Source organism: Oculina patagonica, chromosome 4, assembly GCF_052425735.1.
Source record: "Oculina patagonica isolate OP01 chromosome 4, crgOcupat, whole genome shotgun sequence".
Classification (NCBI taxonomy): domain Eukaryota; kingdom Metazoa; phylum Cnidaria; class Anthozoa; order Scleractinia; family Oculinidae; genus Oculina; species Oculina patagonica.
Genome location: NC_135761.1, coordinates 21129170 through 21146039, shown reverse-complemented (window position 1 = coordinate 21146039; position 16870 = coordinate 21129170). Strand labels below are relative to the sequence as shown.

The following is a 16870-nucleotide window of genomic DNA, read 5'->3' as shown; positions in this document are numbered from 1 at the left end:
GGCAGGTTTTCCAATTACCTCCCCATAGATCCAGGGTCGATGTTTGTTTGTAGGCCTAGGTTTCACGTACACTTTTTCTCCTTTTGAGAATTCGGTAAGCGGCGCCGATGCCCTCTTGTCGTACTGGGCCTTTGACCTCCGTCTTCTTTCCCTAATGTTTCCTTGTACTACGCTTGGGGACACTGTCTGTGGAATAAGTTGATGCAGAGCTGTGGGGATTATGTCGTGTAGTCTTCTAGACATGAGGCGTTGTGCTGGTGAATAATTGTATCCTTGCTGTGGTGTGTTTCGGTATGCCAAAAGGGCCAGGTAGGGGTCCTCGTGGCGAGACTTTTTCAGAATGTTCTTTGCAATCTTGACTGCGGACTCCGCCTTTCCGTTCCCTCGGCTGTGGTATGGTGATGATTTGCGTGTAATGAATCCGTATTCTCGAGCAAAACGTGAGTATTCATGGCTTTCAAACTGCGGGCCGTTATCGGTTATGCACTCGTCTGGAATTCCATGTCGAGCAAATTGCCTTTTCATGGCTCGGACAACTGTGTTGGCTGATGTGTTCCTGCCGAGGGGGTCTAGTTCAAAAAAGTCGCTGTAATGGTCGACCATAACGAGGTAGTTGTTTCCGTCCAGCTGAAATAGGTCGGCACTTATTTTGGACCACGGTCTGGTGGGTATCTCACGGGATTGCATTGGTTCTCGCGGTCGCTCGCTTAGGTACTGGGCACAAAGTCCACATGATAAGCATTTCTCCCTGATTGCGGCTTGCATTCCTGGCCAGAACAGAGACTCGCGTGCTCGTCTTATGCTGCTGTCGGCTCCCTGGTGCGCTTTGTGTATTTTCTGTAACATCTCGTCTCGTAGAGTGGCTGGGACAATAACTTGATGGGACCTGTAGAGGACACCGTCATAAACTGAAATTTCATCTCTAAAGTTCCAATACAGCCTTAGCTGCTCTGGGGCTTCCTTTCTTTCTGAAGGCCATCCATTCACTATCACCGTATGTAGAGCTGCTAGCACTGGGTCTTTGGCAGTTTCTCGTCTTATTCGTTGCAGAGTGTCGGGTGTAACTTGATTTGGTTCAAATTCCATCTCAGCCATTTCCAGACGGAATACTTCGCATTCTTGCTTGTCAGTGGAGGTGGGCTGATCAGTGACAGGTGCGCGAGACAAAGTGTCCGCAATGTAAAGTTCCTTTCCTTTCTTGTATCGGACAGTGAACTGATATCTCTGTAACTTCAGCATCATTCTTTGCAGTCTGCGAGGAGCTTTGCTAAGAGGCTTCTTGAAAATCGTCTCGAGCGGCTGGTGATCTGTATGTACCGTTATGTCGCGTTTCCCGTATAAGTACTGGTGCCACTTATCCATGCAAGAGACGATTGCAAGGCACTCTTTTTCAATTTGAGCATAGTTCTTCTCCGTACTGTTGAGGGTATTTGATGTAAAGCAAACAGGTTGATCATTTTGCAGCAATACGCCCCCGATCGCATCTTCAGATGCATCCACTTGTAGCGTGACGGGAAGGTTTGCGTCGTAGTAGCGTAATACAGTTGCTGAAGCAATGAGGTTCTTTGCCGAGTTAAATGCATTTTCATGATTGTTTGACCATAGGAATGAAACATCCTGCTTGGTCAAGTCCCTCAATGGAAGAACTGTTTCTGACAAATTATGGCAGAACTTGCTTAAGTATTGGCACATACCGAGAAAACGCTGCACCCCAGATTTGTCAGTGGGCGTTGGCATCTCTGTGATTGCTGCTACTTTGGCTGGATCGGGCTCTACGCCTTTGTCGGTAAGCTTGTGCCCCATGAAGGTAACAGAGGGAGATTTAAACTGCAATTTTTTCGCCGAGAGTCGCAGGTCATGGCTGCTGCACTTTCCTAACAGGGTCATGAGATTTTTGTCGTGATCGATGTCAGCTTCCTCTTTTGAATCTCCGCATCCAAACACACAGATGTCATCGGCAATGTTTATTACCCCGTCTAAACCGTCTAAGAATTCATGTTGGCGCCGTTGGTATTCCTCCGGTCCTGAGGCGATCCCAAATGGCATGCGAGTGTAGCAGTAGCGACCGTTTGGTCCCTGAAACGTAGTGAGTAGAGAAGACTCTTCATCCATCACAATGGTGTGAAAAGCTTCGGATACATCGACAATGGTAAACACTTTGGCCTTAGTCAATTGTGGAAGCTTTTCTTCAATAGTCGGAATTGTGAACTTGGGTCTTCTGATGGCCTTGTTTATCGTTTGACTAGGATCAATGCATATGCGAAGTTTGCCGTTCGGTTTCTCTTTCACCAGGATGTTTGAGAGCCAGTCTGTGGGCTGTGTGACCGGCTTTATGATGCCTTCATCACAAAGTCTCTTTAACTCGTCATTTACTCTGTCCAACTTGGCCACGGGAACTCGACGCGTTGAGGCGTGCACTGGAGTAACATTAGGATCAAGATCGATGTGCAACGGGGTTCCAAGTGGATTTCCGCGACCCGGCCTAAATACGTTTGAGTAGTTGTGTAACACGTCTTCCTTTGTCAGTTTTCCCAGTGGTGGAAGTGACTGCGTATTGCGCGGAATCTCTTCTTCAACTGCGTTTATTTCATCAGCGTACACCTTCAAGTAATCCAGGGCTTGCGCGTCTCTTCCGCTGAGAAGTGGGGGTTTCTGATTAGGCACGTTTACCACAAGAAAATCAATGGTGTGAATCTTGCCCCTTCTGTCACAACACAGCGTTACTTGGCCTTCAGGACGAATGGTTTCAGTTCCATATGTGTTAATCTTGCTTTTGGTTCGCGAAATCTTTACGTCAGGAAACAACTGGCTTAGTAGACTGCTAGGTATAGTGTTGCACGTGGATGCCGAGTCGATCTGTGCTTTCACAACTTTTGTTTTCCCACCTTGTATGAGGTGAAGATGAGCAAAATATTTCCTTGCAAGCTGTGGGGGTGTCTCGCAATCCGCCACAAACGCTTCTTCTCCGTTGTCTTCATCGACAAAATTTGATTGCTGCTGTCGCCCTTGTCGACGTCTTGATCCACCTTTACAGGCACGTGCGAAATGGCCAGTGATCCCACACTTAGCACATCTTTTGCCAAAGGCTGGGCAGTGCCTTTGACGGGGCTGTTGATGGTTTCCTCCACACCAGAAACACTGTGAAAATTGCTGTTCTTGCCTTGGATTTACAGATGTCAATTTGCTCGTAAAATTTACTTGTTCCTGTTGTGTGTTTACTTGTTCCTGCTGTGTGTCCCGGGCAGTTTTCATGAGCTGATTCGCAACCATAGTCGCTTCGAACGTTTTGGCAACTTCGACAACTTCTCTTAACTTAACCTTTGTTTGTGCGGTGTCTTTGTGTTTGTGTCCTTTCCCGATAAGTTTCACTCGAAGAGCATCAGACGTCAAACCGGCGATAAATTGGTCCCTCATTAGCTCATCAGCGAAGTCTTCGTATTCACACTGTGCTGCTTGGTTACGTATTCGCGTCTCCCAGGAGGCGATTGATTCGTTTTCGTTTTGCAGCAAGCGAAGAAACTTTTGTCGTTCGCCTGACACTCCAATGCTAGCACCATAATATACTTTAAGGGCGGCAATAACACAATGAGGTTTCTTTAGATCGGCTTCGCTAAGGCCCAAGCTATATTTATACACTGTTCTTGCTGCCGGGGATAATGATGCGCGGAGGCAAGCCATTGCTTTGTCGGGCTTCAACCACTTCTCTGCGTCAGATTCTTTCGACGGATCGAACCACGAATGCATTATGCAGTAATCTATTAGGTCCTCAATATACGTTTCTAAATCGCGTTTGTCATCGCCTGTTGTCTTGAATGCAGGAAACGGTGTATTGAAAGCCATATCGCTGTATCCTAAAAACACTAGATCCGCTAGATCCGTTAGATTAGAGAACTTTCACCGCTGCCACCATGTTGTTTGTTCAGTAGCATGAACGAAACTGAATTTATTATGAGTGGAAAATGAATAAATACACACTACCAGGATACGTGCAATAAAGGTGCTAGTGCATATAATTATTAATACATTGTTAGGTGCAAATGAATGTGCAAGTGATAATTACATAGTGCAACAGAAATTCGCCGTTCATCATCAGGAGAATCCGCTAAGTCATCCGTCACTTAGGCCGAAACCGTGGCCCAACCACACTCCGATCGATCGGCAAGCTTAATCAATTTTTGACGATCAGTCAAAAGCTTCTTACCTTCTTCCAGCTCCTTCTTCACCTTGTCTAACTTCTTCTTATCAACAGCGGCGATAGCTGAATCAATCCCGGCTTCCACAGATTCGTTAAATTTGAACTGCTTCTCGTTACCAACTTTCTTCCACTTGATGGAATGATCTTCTTTGAACGTCTTTGCCACGGATCGTACACAATCTTCCTGGTCTTCAGAAATGAATCTCTTGAGGTTCTGTAACTTCGAATCAACGCGCTCCAAAATCGCTTCTTGAGATTTCGCTAGCAACTCGACGAGTTCGTCCTTGTTCATTTTGAAAATACCCGAACGCTGAGTTAGCGAGACCGAGATGAAAGACCTATTCATCACACCCGAATATAAATACTCCGGCTTATTACCCACATACCAGCGCACATGGCTAAGCAAACATAAGATACCGACGAGAGCATATACAGTCAAACGCAGGAAAATACTACTCTCTGCTACAGCCTTGATGCGGAGAGGGACTGGTACTAGTCCGCTTTTCCGCTCTTGGCTCGCTGTTTGGCTACGGAAAATGGCGGCTGACAGCTGAAGGCAAGTTCATATTTATTGCTTTATATCACGAAATCGATGTAATGCATAAATAAATTCTATATCTGGTACTGTTGTAAGGGATACACAGACAATATCTAGCCCATAGTTTGCATTAGATCTTCTTCGTGTCTGTGTTTTTTCTCTTGTAATATATAAATGTAGTGTCGAAAACAGACAGTCGAGCAATCCGGTGCGAATGTCGTATCTTAGCATACTAGTCAAAAAAAAAAAAATGATAATAAACACCTGAAATACCTATTGAAAGACACCTTTATTCGTTTTAATTGTGTATGCAAATTTGTAGAATGATCTTTTGTGATCCTTTACGTTTTTTAGTTCTTTGAAGTGACAGCTTCACAACGGCGATCGAAAGATCTCATAATGATCTGGACGTTAACATAAAGCTAGTCAACAACATCGAGGGATTTAGCGATTTTGAAATAGAATTATGTATCAATATTGTGCATAAGAATTCCTGAATTCGAAGTGATCGATGGTAATAAAAAAGGGTAAAAATACAGACTTCCAAGTTGATATGCCAGAACTTTAACATGATCGAGTAAATAGGTTACAACTTTTCACAGGACCTTGTTAAAAGCGTCCTGTTCACAGGTTTAGAAAATTTGCAACCTGTGTAAACCTGTGAAATGCATGTTTTTCACAGGTAGATAGAAACGGCATTACTTCTGCTTGTTGACCGTTCAATGTTTCCCGCAATGATTGCACTCTCAATATTACAGTCGCTGTCCGCTATCCGCGACAACTCGTTTTAAGAAAACAAGTTCCCCCTCCTCCACATGTTCAAACCTCACATCTTCACCCTCCTTTTCCTCAGATGCTTCTGTTACTGATGATTTATCGTGAAAATCCTCTGTTACGTCAATGGGCATGTAATTTTATATCGAAATCAGTGTCCGCCATATTGGTCAGGAAAAGGGAAAACCCTCAAAAAACTATAACTGGTACCCAGGCTTATGCATCAAGGCTTTTCCGCTCGAACCCGCTCGTTTCCCTCATAACGCACTCCCTCATAACGCCCTGATTTTCATTGCATATTTCTCGCCAAAACGGCCGTCTTACAAAGTGGCACCTTTAAACGAGGTCAAACTTTTTAGAGGTACTAAACATCAATCAAATGAGTCAAAGTTCAGTGTATAGTAAAATATACCTGTACACACGCTGCATGGTGTGTTTTCTTCTCACAATTTTTCGGATATTCCCCTTCTCGCGGGTTCCCCGAAATCATTCATCTTGTTGGAACTGATTTTGAATATAATATATTATGATCTTTCAGCCCATTTCATTGGGAATCTTTCGATCGGACTACTTGATTGACACAACGGGGGCGTCACACAACCATGTAGAAGAGGAAGACGCTGATCTTTGCATTAAACAAGTTGAATTGAACACCATATCTATAAGTGCAATAACTTCTTCATCTCGCACTACCAACCTGCACAGGTATATCTATGATAGAGTTAAAGATTTGATCTCGAACGCAAATAGAACACACTACTTTGTACGTTTTGATTATGTTTTGATATTATGGTCTTTCATGCTTGGTATGAAATAAACGGCCAAACCCTGCAATGTTCTAATTAATTTCGTAAGAACAAGGTATATAAAATAAAATAATTTTTCGCGTTATAGTTACTACCATGCAGTTACCCCTATTCATCCCAAAGTCTCGAGTTTCTATAGTACACGAGGCAAAAAAGATGGAAGGAGGCAGCTGTACACAGGTTACCTAGTAACGCAAGCATATACTATGCTGCTCACGAATAATATTACTATCTTTTGCACATTTTAGGCATCTGTTGAGTTTAATTGGACAAGAAAGCAAGGTGAGGTAAACGTGTTCCTTTACTTTGCTCTGAATGTAGCTAATGTAGCTGTGTTCTACATGCAGCCACAATGTGCATAATCCATAACAGTTCGTTTACGTTTTTACACATGCACGGGTGATAAGGTCTAGATAGGACTTCTGAAAAATAGATACACCATTTCGGTCACGGTAACAGACGATATGATAGTTAACTAAAAGGTTGGAAAATGACACTTAACAGAAAACCTTATTTGGATTGATTGATTGAGTATAGCACAGTGTAGATCTGCGTGTTCTTTTTTCCTTATATGGTCAAATGCCGTCAAAGTCGAATAATAAATTCGCTTATGGTCAATCTCCTGTTAGCCTGCGAACGCAGACGTATTTCCGGCTGTCGCTTGTCTTCCGGCGTCGCTAATCTCTTGTCGATCTCTGTTTTCTTACAGTCGCCACCTCCAAATCCCGCATTAGATGAGGTGGCTGATGGTCTCATTAGGGCCTGGGAACTATATGGGTCAGAAAGGTATGTATTGAAAATTGGTTTAATATCTTTTTAGTTTTAATTGGCTTGCTTGTTAAATGTTTGCCCGCTCATTCATTTCCTGTTTTTTGTCTCTTTCAGTGCTGTCATAATGTTCATTGTTCGCCCTGATGAGGTCAATGTGTATGTTCAAAGGGTTCTGGAATATCACATCAAATACAAGTAAACAAATAAGCTGATCTATCTTTGCTGATCTATTTTTATATTTTTACTCAAAATTATATCGTAATTTACTTTTAAATTTTTAATTGTTTGTTACTTATATTAGTTCCCTTTATTTTTATACTTGATTTTAATTACTGTCATCAGTGTCATGCGCTTTATACATGAGCCTCTGGTTCGGGTAGAGAGGGCAACCTCATCCCGCTTTATGACTCTAATAAATTGATTGATTGATTGATTGATTGATTGCCGCTCGCGTTTTGTCGCTCTCGCGCGATGATCAAACAAGCGTCCTAATATTAGTCGAGCGCCTGCTACGCAAGCTAGGGGAGCACTCGAGAAGCTAGACTTTGCTCTCGTACTGAGCTGAATGCGCCATGATCGAGCATAACTGTTTTGCTCTCGTATGGTATAAAATTCTCACGTGCATCCATAACTCGATAAGCATAAACCAAATTTCTTAAATAAATAACATCCATATCATACACAATAGATGTGAATATATAAAATATGTTCCAGGATGGCAAAAGTATACATACACTGCCGAGTTGTTAATATAAAAAAGAAAAATATAATTAACGAAATGAGCAGTACGTGACGCGTGTTTTCAAAATTCTTTTTTTTTTTTTTTCGCAGGAACTCTGCTGTAAAGGTGATCAGGCGGAGTCTGACTGACATTTTTAATAACAGTGAAATGGGCGATGAAAAATCTCTCTTTGTGTAAGTAATTTTCCGTTACCTATTATTTCCGTACTGTCGCTTTCCATGTAGTTTAAATTCTTCTGTTAGTGTGTGGGGTGGGCTGGGTAAGTGAGGAGGGCATTACCTTTATTTCCGCCAGTGCTGTTCAATTTATTATCGCCGTCAATGACAGAACATATAACTCGAGGCCTTCCTTTTTTGTCGTTTGGTTGGTAGTTGTCCTTTCTTGGGTTAACCTTAGGAATGTTTTGTCTTTGTCGTGCCAAATACACCACTTACGTCAATTGTGCGTCCTTATTATTGAAATCGTTCAGCAAATTCAGTACAAATCTTTTAAACAGGAACGGACTTGAAGTTGCTGTAGCTTACTTCAGAGCAGGTTACACACCCACAGATTACCCCACTGAAAACGTAAGTGGATTCAGCAGATTTATTAAGGCAATCCAGCATCCTTATATAACTATCGCTACTGTATCAAAGTCTTATGTAAACTCGCTCAACTAGGACCAACTATGCACCAAAAGAAATGTACATCATAGACCAGACTGAAAGACATTTTACTTGTATACATGTTTACAACATCTTGCCTTTCTAAGCACAACAGGGTGTATGCTTAGACTAAGAAGGTTGCATTTAACATTTGAACCAGGCTGTTCAATTTAAAGCACAATTAAACTAATCCGGTAATTGGGTGAATTTTGATTCCAGTATTGTGAATTCAGTTACTGAGGATGTCTTTTCACAATTGTTGTCCTTCAGTTCTGACATAAACTGGTCTCAAACTCCACAAAACAACACCAGCAGAAACAAAATCCACTTTTACATAAGAGGAATGACAACTTCGATTATCGTTAATCCTGGATTAAGACGCCCCATTCAGACCTTTGATTAACGTTAATCAGTTGTCGAAAACCTGGGCCTTAATCTGCAGCTGTAAATTCTTCAGACCCAGGGTCCTTTGATTTATTATAATTATATTATGTCTGTTTTCTGATGTAGGAGTGGACAGCTCGTTTCACAATAGAGTTATCGCGTTGCATTAAATGCCCGACGGTGGCGCATCAGTTGATGGGAACAAAGAAGATGCAGCAAGTATTCGCTGAACCTAGAGTGTTAGAAAGGTAATATCAGAAATGGAGAATGTCTCTTGCTCACTTTGACTTGATGTGATATTGTTTTAACAGTGTTTTTCTTGACGTGTACTTCAAGGAACAGCGTGTATTTTTAGATATTGACTTCTAAGTTTTATGAATTCATTTTTGTAGAAAACAAAATAATGCCGTTTACGAAATTTGATGTTTTTTTAAAGAGAATGTTAAATTTTGGACAGGTAAATTCTGTTTTACACTGTTTTATTCTCAGCTTTAACCCTTTACCGTTTTTTTTTTGTGGGCTTTTCTAAGAAGGCTTGTTGTCACTGGCATTAATAGCATAACAAACAATTGAAAGCATCAGAGCAATAATTATCATTATTTATAGCAAATTTCCATAGCTGATGAGCTTTTTATTGACTGGTGACCCCTATGGAATTGTGACGTCACAAACTTGCATTTTTGGTCATATTTAACCTATGAAAATTAATTATTTCTGGTTACACAATCAAGAGAATAAGAACGCTTCTTAATAAGAATAAGGTCTCTTCTATATTATAGCTCTTTCGAAAGAGCAATAGCTTTAACTTGATCAACTTAGGGATGGACCATTAGAAAAGTGATGGCAAGGGTGGGGAATTTTCAACTTGCACGAATTCTTTTTTACGCCCATTGCTTGTGCGGAACCTTTTTTGCTGGTGAAACCCTCTGCTCGAATTTTTTTAGACAAATGCTTCTTTGTTAATCGTTTGCTAAATATTTTAAATATATATTTAGAAAATATGTTGTTACTCGTACGTAGGTTTAAACCATTTTTGATTGTTAAATTTCTTAAAAAGTACTTATTAAGACTGGCTAAAGTCAGATGCCATGTATAATGTTATTTTATACTTTTTCTTCACCCCATACACTTGCCACAGCAATTTATATCGAATGTCTTACAAATGTTAGTGTCACAGTTTTTATACAGTAGTCAGTAGGCAAGAAAGTCAATTTTCTATCACCATCGGCATATGGGAAAAAAGTTTGCTGGTTGGGAGGCCGGGCTGAATGTAATTTAGTTTATTATATGGAGGAGAGTGTTTTTACTGGGAACTAAACCACTCGCAGATTCCATACGCCACTCCATCCGGGACCCGAGTGGCGTATTTTCCATATGACACTCTAGCGAGTGGCATATCGCTCATTGACGTCACGATTCGCGCCTTTTCTACTTTGTTGAATGAACTTGTGTTCATGCATATGTGTCGTTTTGTTGTTAGCAAGCATCGACAAGCAGGTTTAATTTGGGATTTTACAAGATGTCGCGGCGCTCACTCGTGAGATATCGTTTTATATGCCACTCAAACATAAAATTCATATCTTCTCGCCACCGGGTAATATCCTCTATGTACTATTGTAAGTTTATTTTAATAATATGTTTGTAATACGCATTTGAAAACGTATGTTTGATTTGCGCGATTTAAATAAATAATCATATTATCATTATTAATGAAACTAGAGGGTTAGCGCCGGAGACACCTGCCTGTAGGGGGGTCTAGGAGCATGTTCCCCCAGAAAATTTTGAAATCTGTAGGCTCGGAAATGCTATTTTCAGCATTCTCCATGATATATTTCGTTGAAAAATTGATCTCATCAACTGTGAAATAACAGGTATTTTTAGTACTTAAAAGGGCCTTTCCTTCTGCATGATTTTTTTCTTTCCCTTCCCCTTTGCACGAATTTGTTTTCTTGGCATTTCCCCTTGCATGAACTTTTTTTTGGTTTTCCTCCACCCTCCCCATCACTTTTCTAATAGTCCGTCCCTTAAGTGCCATTGTCAGAGAAAGTGTTCCAGACCTTGGAAGTCGGGGTCAACCGATTTTCCTGAAACTTACTGCAGAAGTTGGCCTTGATGAGATATTCTAAAAGCCATTTGGGTTTGGTTTTCTGACTTTTACTTTCAAAGTTCCAGGGGTGGTCCCATATTGAGCCTTCAAATCATGAAAAATCCTGCTTTTGAAGGAGTAAGTTTGCACTTGTATAAAATCAAACACACAAAACCTTTTGACTAAATACTTGTAGGCTGTGATTCTACTATAAATGCTCTTTCATTTCATATATGCTGATTTGGCATAGAGGGTTCTGACAGTGTGAGGCATAACACGAAATTTGGCCAACTTTTGATGAGAAAACCACTACCCAAAATTGCCAAAATTTAGATGTTCATATTTTTTAACTGCCTAACTAGAAAAAAAGGACACTTATATCAGGAGTTATCCCAATGCATGTAGAACAAAATTCAGTTGAGAAAAATTTGGGCCGTGTAGTGTTTTAGTTCTTTAATGACCCATTTTGAAGCACACCCTGACCTAATTTGCATATTGTCAAAACCAAAAGTTTAACATTCATACTTATTTTATTTATTGTTAAACACTTTAATTTGCCTTGGCGAGGCTTAAAGTTCTTAGGAAAGCTATTATTAGCAGTAATAAGGCGAGTAAACATAAATTTTGACTGTTAAAATTAGCAAAAATTAAAAAACACAATACTGAAAAAAATCAGTTTGTTCCCCTCCAAAGCTTGTTCCCTAAAATATAATGTGCATACAATACAGGAGTCCGTATAACGTCTACGTAATAGTTTACTATACTAATAAATACACTTCTTTGAAACATATCCATGCTGAACTTGCTAAAACTTAACTTACCAAAGCGTATTAAACGTTCTTATAGCAAAGGTAAATTTCCATATCTTTGAAAATCGTGCGAGTACAAACATCCTACGACCAAATCGTATTTCGCAATGATCGCTTCATTCTGCATTTGATAACAGAAGTCCTTAATAGTCCCTTACAATCAAGAAACGTTTCTGAAGCCGCTCAGTTCCTCGCCATTATGCCATAGTTTTGCTATTTTGGTTGCACGCTGTTCATCCGCCATTTTGGATATGGTCGCAAGAGAACTGGGGCGAGAGTCGCCTGGCTGAAAACGTGTGGACCCAACGTTTTTCAAACGAAACTTCCATAGAACTCATTAAGATACCTTTAAAATGTACTGAGAAAATTATTTTTGTTTTCAAATTAGCCTCTTTTGACGCTATGTTATAAACTTGTTGACATAATATTAAGACTTTTTCATTTTGGTCGCATTTTATTGGACCTAGCCCCCGAGACCTAGCCTGGGAGGAACAATTGATAATGCGACACAAACCAAATGGATTATTAAAATCATTCTTATAATGAAATGAAACAAGTATCAACACGTGTTTTATCTCTGGTGTCGAGTGAGGGCCATTAAAATATTCTCTTTTCGGCAGATTACACTTCAATAGGGTATAAAGGAACTACATCACAGTTGAAAAAAATGGCAATTTTTTAAAGTTTTTCGTCATAATCAGGCATTAAAAAAAACATCTGTGTTTTTTCTCAGGTTTTGATAACTTGCAGAATTACTCTGTTGCCATTTTTTATGTGAGAAAAAATATTATTTTTAGACAAACTTCAATTTGGAAGTAATTGGAAAATGGCTAAAAAACCCGTGGCTGATTGCTTGATCAAGAGGAGTGTACGTAAACGGCAGTGTCTGCCTTAAACATGCATGAACTTTACTCTGTCCTCCACAGAGGCCTCTTCTTTAATTTTTTGTAAGGGCTGGGAAATGGGGAGAGGTGAAAAGTTAGCGCGAGCCTGAGGAGTGAAAAACAAAAGCGCTCGGGGACACTGGGAAAGAAGGAAGGAAAAATCAATAGTAGTGCCTTCTGTCCTCAAATCCTAATATAAACGCTAACCATATCCGCATAATGTAATGTCACTTATATTAGAGTAACCGATGTGCTTTTTAAGCAAACGGCAATGGCTTGCACGACTCGAGGGCTCGCACATTGTCAAGATTCGATGGTAGGCTCTTACCGATAGTGCTCGTAAAAAAAGCATTAAATGCTTAAAGCAGTGCTCGTTTATTGCCAAAAAAGTGCTAAAATAATGCTAATTTTTTTTTAAAAAGTGCTCGTGGTTTACATAAAAATGCTCTCTCTTTTCCGATTTTTTTAAACATAGAATATTACGTTTTTCAGATTTTCAGTAACATTTTTCATTTTTTTGCCTTGGCTGGCTGTCTTCCATTGTTCCTCGATGAAAACGTGGATGACGCCATCTTGTATCGAGTGTGATGGACTGGGTTTTTAGAAGGAAAACGCTGACCTATCAAATCTATTCCTCAGGCCTCCTCGGCTCCTGTGACTAAAATGAGGGCAAAATGCATCTGGGTTCTGGGAGGCTTTGGACGCCATAAAAAAAGTTAGATTGTGCTTTTTAACACAAAATTATACAAATAATCAGTCGAAAATCCAAAATAATGCTAGCAGTGCTTTTTGGGATAAAATGTATAAAAAAATGCTCGCGAAGCCAAATAATGCCAAAAAAAGTGCTAGCACTATCGGTAAGAGCCTATTCGATGGCGTTTGCTTATAAGGGCCTGTTTACATGGAGAGAGGGTGCCCCGGCTAACCGAGTTACCCGGCTAGAAGGGATGAAACATAGCCCGCCTTAACATGCAGAATTCACAGCCCTTCTACCCGAGTTGAGACAGCGTCAGTAAAGCGTGTCACAGCGTGGGAAAACCATGTAGCTCCAAATGATTGAAGAAAAATATGATTATTTACTAAATAATCAAGGCTAGCCGTCTTTAAACCTATTTTATTTTGATGTGCAAGCTCTTAGAACTTTACTACGTCCAATTATGGGGGAATTCAATCGAAATTCAACAGTCTTTGGCCGCCAAATTGAAATTAAATTTGCTGTTTCGTGAGTAAGGATAATCATTCCTACGAAAATTTCGAATTAATTAGCTGTTGCTCAAAGAAAAATTTTCCAGCCTACAGATAAAACTAATTTGATCTAATTTTGGTCAAATAGCACTGTTTGGGTCCAGAATTTATAAATTTTATGCCAACACGCGCGAAGACTTATCCCGGCAAGCTGGGATAGCCCGGGCATAACCGTTTACATGGCAAAAAGCTATCTCGCCTAGAAGGGTGCCCCGGGCAAGTAGACCGAGTGCCTCGGCAAGGCGGGTTTCCCGTCTTGCATGTAAACGCTTCGATGCGTGTTTTAAAGAAACGTATGGAAAGTTGGCTCGCCCAGGGTAGCTCGGTTGGCCGGGTAACTCGGTTAGCCGGGGAACCCGCCTTCTATGTAAACAGGCCCTAAGTTCTACCCGCTGAACCCACGCAACAAGCCGGGAGGATTTAAACGCAGAAATTAATGGAAAATTAAAAACGTAACTGAACGCTTTATATCCCAGCTACATCATTCAAATTTGTTTGATTAAATATTTTGCCTAGAAGCTAGGCTCCTTCGGATAGTCCATCAGATTCCCATAAGACACTGTAATTTGTGACGGCGTTGCATATCCTTCCAGATGGCGGTCAAAACCGTGACCGGCCTGAAGATCTATTATTCTCGTGTTGTGCTAAAAATAATAATAAATACCGTGAGTCAACTCTCGTTATAGCAACACGCTTGGGACGTCGTCGTTTAGTGTCCATATTAGCGAGAGTCCGTAATAGCGGGATGTGAGGGAAAAAATGTTAAGTAATATAGACTGTTTTTTTAAGAACTGTAACGTGCTCATCAACAGTTCTAGCAGAGAAAATACGCAGTAGCCGTTGGGTACGGAGCATGACAATGGTTGAAGGTTAATTCCGTTTAAGGTTGGCACTCGTCTGGAAGAAAAGGTTACAGTAGTTTCCTAAATCTAACCTGAGTTGTTGTTTTTCTGTTGTAATTCACCAGTCAGGTCACTTTGACTGCTAAGCTGAAGGAAATGGTGAGCGCACCATTGACATGCATGTATTCGAATGTGGCTATTCTTGCCAACTGCAACTAGGACTGGTTTTCGGTCTTGTGCATCATTGTAGAGCTGTGACAACACTTTGATGTCGATTGATGGCTCTTATCTACACCATATACAATATACATGCTGTTACTTGTTTCTCATCATTATATGAGCATGATTGTCATTTCAATATAATAAAAATTCAAATCAGTACTGCTTTTTGCGAATTTCCAGAGTTAAAACTGTCCCTAAAATCAGACGTTTACCTTTTTTTACTAGTTCTTCTGGCCGATCGTTAATTTATTTAGCTGTCTTAGCTTGGTGAGGCACACCATTATGATCATTACGTGTATTAAGTCAGTTTTAAACTCGAAAAAAAAAACAGTAGAAATTTTAATTTTTAACGATATGACAGGCGGAAGTTCCAGGAATACGATTCAACATAAATCTAAAAACAAAAACAAAAACTCTTGAGCCACTGTTGGCCACCTAGTTGATTTTGGGGCCCGTGTCATATGCTTAACAGTCAAGTTCCACCCAGGTCTAATAAAATGTGACCAAAATGAAAGAGTGTCACGATCAGTTCTTTCTTTAAAGTTGAGCAAAGGACTTTTGTTGGAAAAAAAACCTCTGAACAGGAAAACTTCATAATGTAAAACGCGTAGGTTGAGTCCACACGTTTTTAGTCAGGCGACTCTCGACCCAGTTCTCTTGCGACCACATCCAAAATGGCGGATGGACAGTGTGCAGCCGAAACAGCAATGGCAAAGAACTGAGCGGCTTCAGAAATGTTATTTGATTGTAAGGGACTATAAAGGAATTCTGTCAACAAATGCAGAATGTAACGATCATCAGGAAGTACGATTACGCCGTAGGATGTTTGTACCCGCACGATTTTCAAAAACATGGAAACTTACTTTAAGTACTTGAAGAGCGTTTAATACGCTTTGGTAAGTTAAGTTTTGGCAAGTTAAGCATGGATATGTTTCAAAGAAGTGTATTAGTATAGTAAACTATCACGTAGACCTTATACGGACTCCATTTATTGTATGCACATTATATTTTAAGGAACATGCTTTTGAGAAGAACAAACTGATTTCATCAGTGTTGATTTTCTAATTATTGCTAATTTTAACAGTCAAAATTTATGTTTACTCGTCTTATTACTGCTAATAATAGCTTTCCTAAGAACTTTAAGCCTCGCCAAGGCAAATTAAAGTGTTAAAAAATAAATAAAATAAGTATGGATGTTAAACTTTTGGTTTTGACAATATGCAAATTAGGTCAGGGTGTGCTTCAAAATGGGTCATTAAAGAACTAAAACACTACACGGCCCAAATTTTTCTCAACTGAATTTTGTTCTACATGCATTGGGATAACTCCTGATATAAGTGTCCTTTTTTTCTAGTTAGGCAGTTAAAAAATATGAACATCTAAATTTTGGCAATTTTGGGTAGTGGTTTTCTCATCAAAAGTTGGCCAAATTTCGTGTTATGCCTCACACTGTCAGAACCCTCTATGCCAAATCAGCATATATGAAATGAAAGAGCATTTATAGTAGAATCACAGCCTACAAGTATTTAGTCAAAAGGTTTTGTGTGTTTGATTTTATACAAGTGCAAACTTACTCCTTCAAAAGCAGGATTTTTCATGATTTGAAGGCTCAATATGGGACCACCCCTGGAACTTTGAAAGTAAAAGTCAGAAAACCAAACCCAAATGGCTTTTAGAATATCTCATCAAGGCCAACTTCTGCAGTAAGTTTCAGGAAAATCGGTTGACCCCGACTTCCAAGGTCTGGAACACTTTCTCTGACAATGGCACTTAAAAGCCTTTATTATTTTTCATAGCGCGCATGTAAAGTCATCGTTCGCCGGCGAACGATAATTAGAAGAAAAAGCGTAAAAGGGTTAATGACACTGTTAGGTTTATTTCTGTAGATTTACACTAGTTAGTTCATTTTAGCATCCTTCTATTCATTT

At 40.1% G+C, this 16870-nt stretch overlaps 1 protein-coding gene across 2 annotated transcripts in view; it reads left to right on the top strand.

Moving 5' to 3' along the window:
• The window catches only part of LOC144651686 (glutathione synthetase-like), a 46752-nt gene that overhangs the window by 10066 nt on the left and 19816 nt on the right, over positions 1 to 16870 (top strand). For both annotated transcript variants that reach the window (XM_078511633.1, XM_078511634.1), the window contains exons 3-9: positions 6046 to 6212; positions 6562 to 6595; positions 7023 to 7099; positions 7199 to 7279; positions 7916 to 7999; positions 8323 to 8392; positions 8981 to 9102. In XM_078511633.1, the coding sequence (XP_078367759.1) occupies positions 6046 to 6212; positions 6562 to 6595; positions 7023 to 7099; positions 7199 to 7279; positions 7916 to 7999; positions 8323 to 8392; positions 8981 to 9102 (635 nt within the window). The remainder of the gene's footprint in view (positions 1 to 6045; positions 6213 to 6561; positions 6596 to 7022; positions 7100 to 7198; positions 7280 to 7915; positions 8000 to 8322; positions 8393 to 8980; positions 9103 to 16870) is intronic.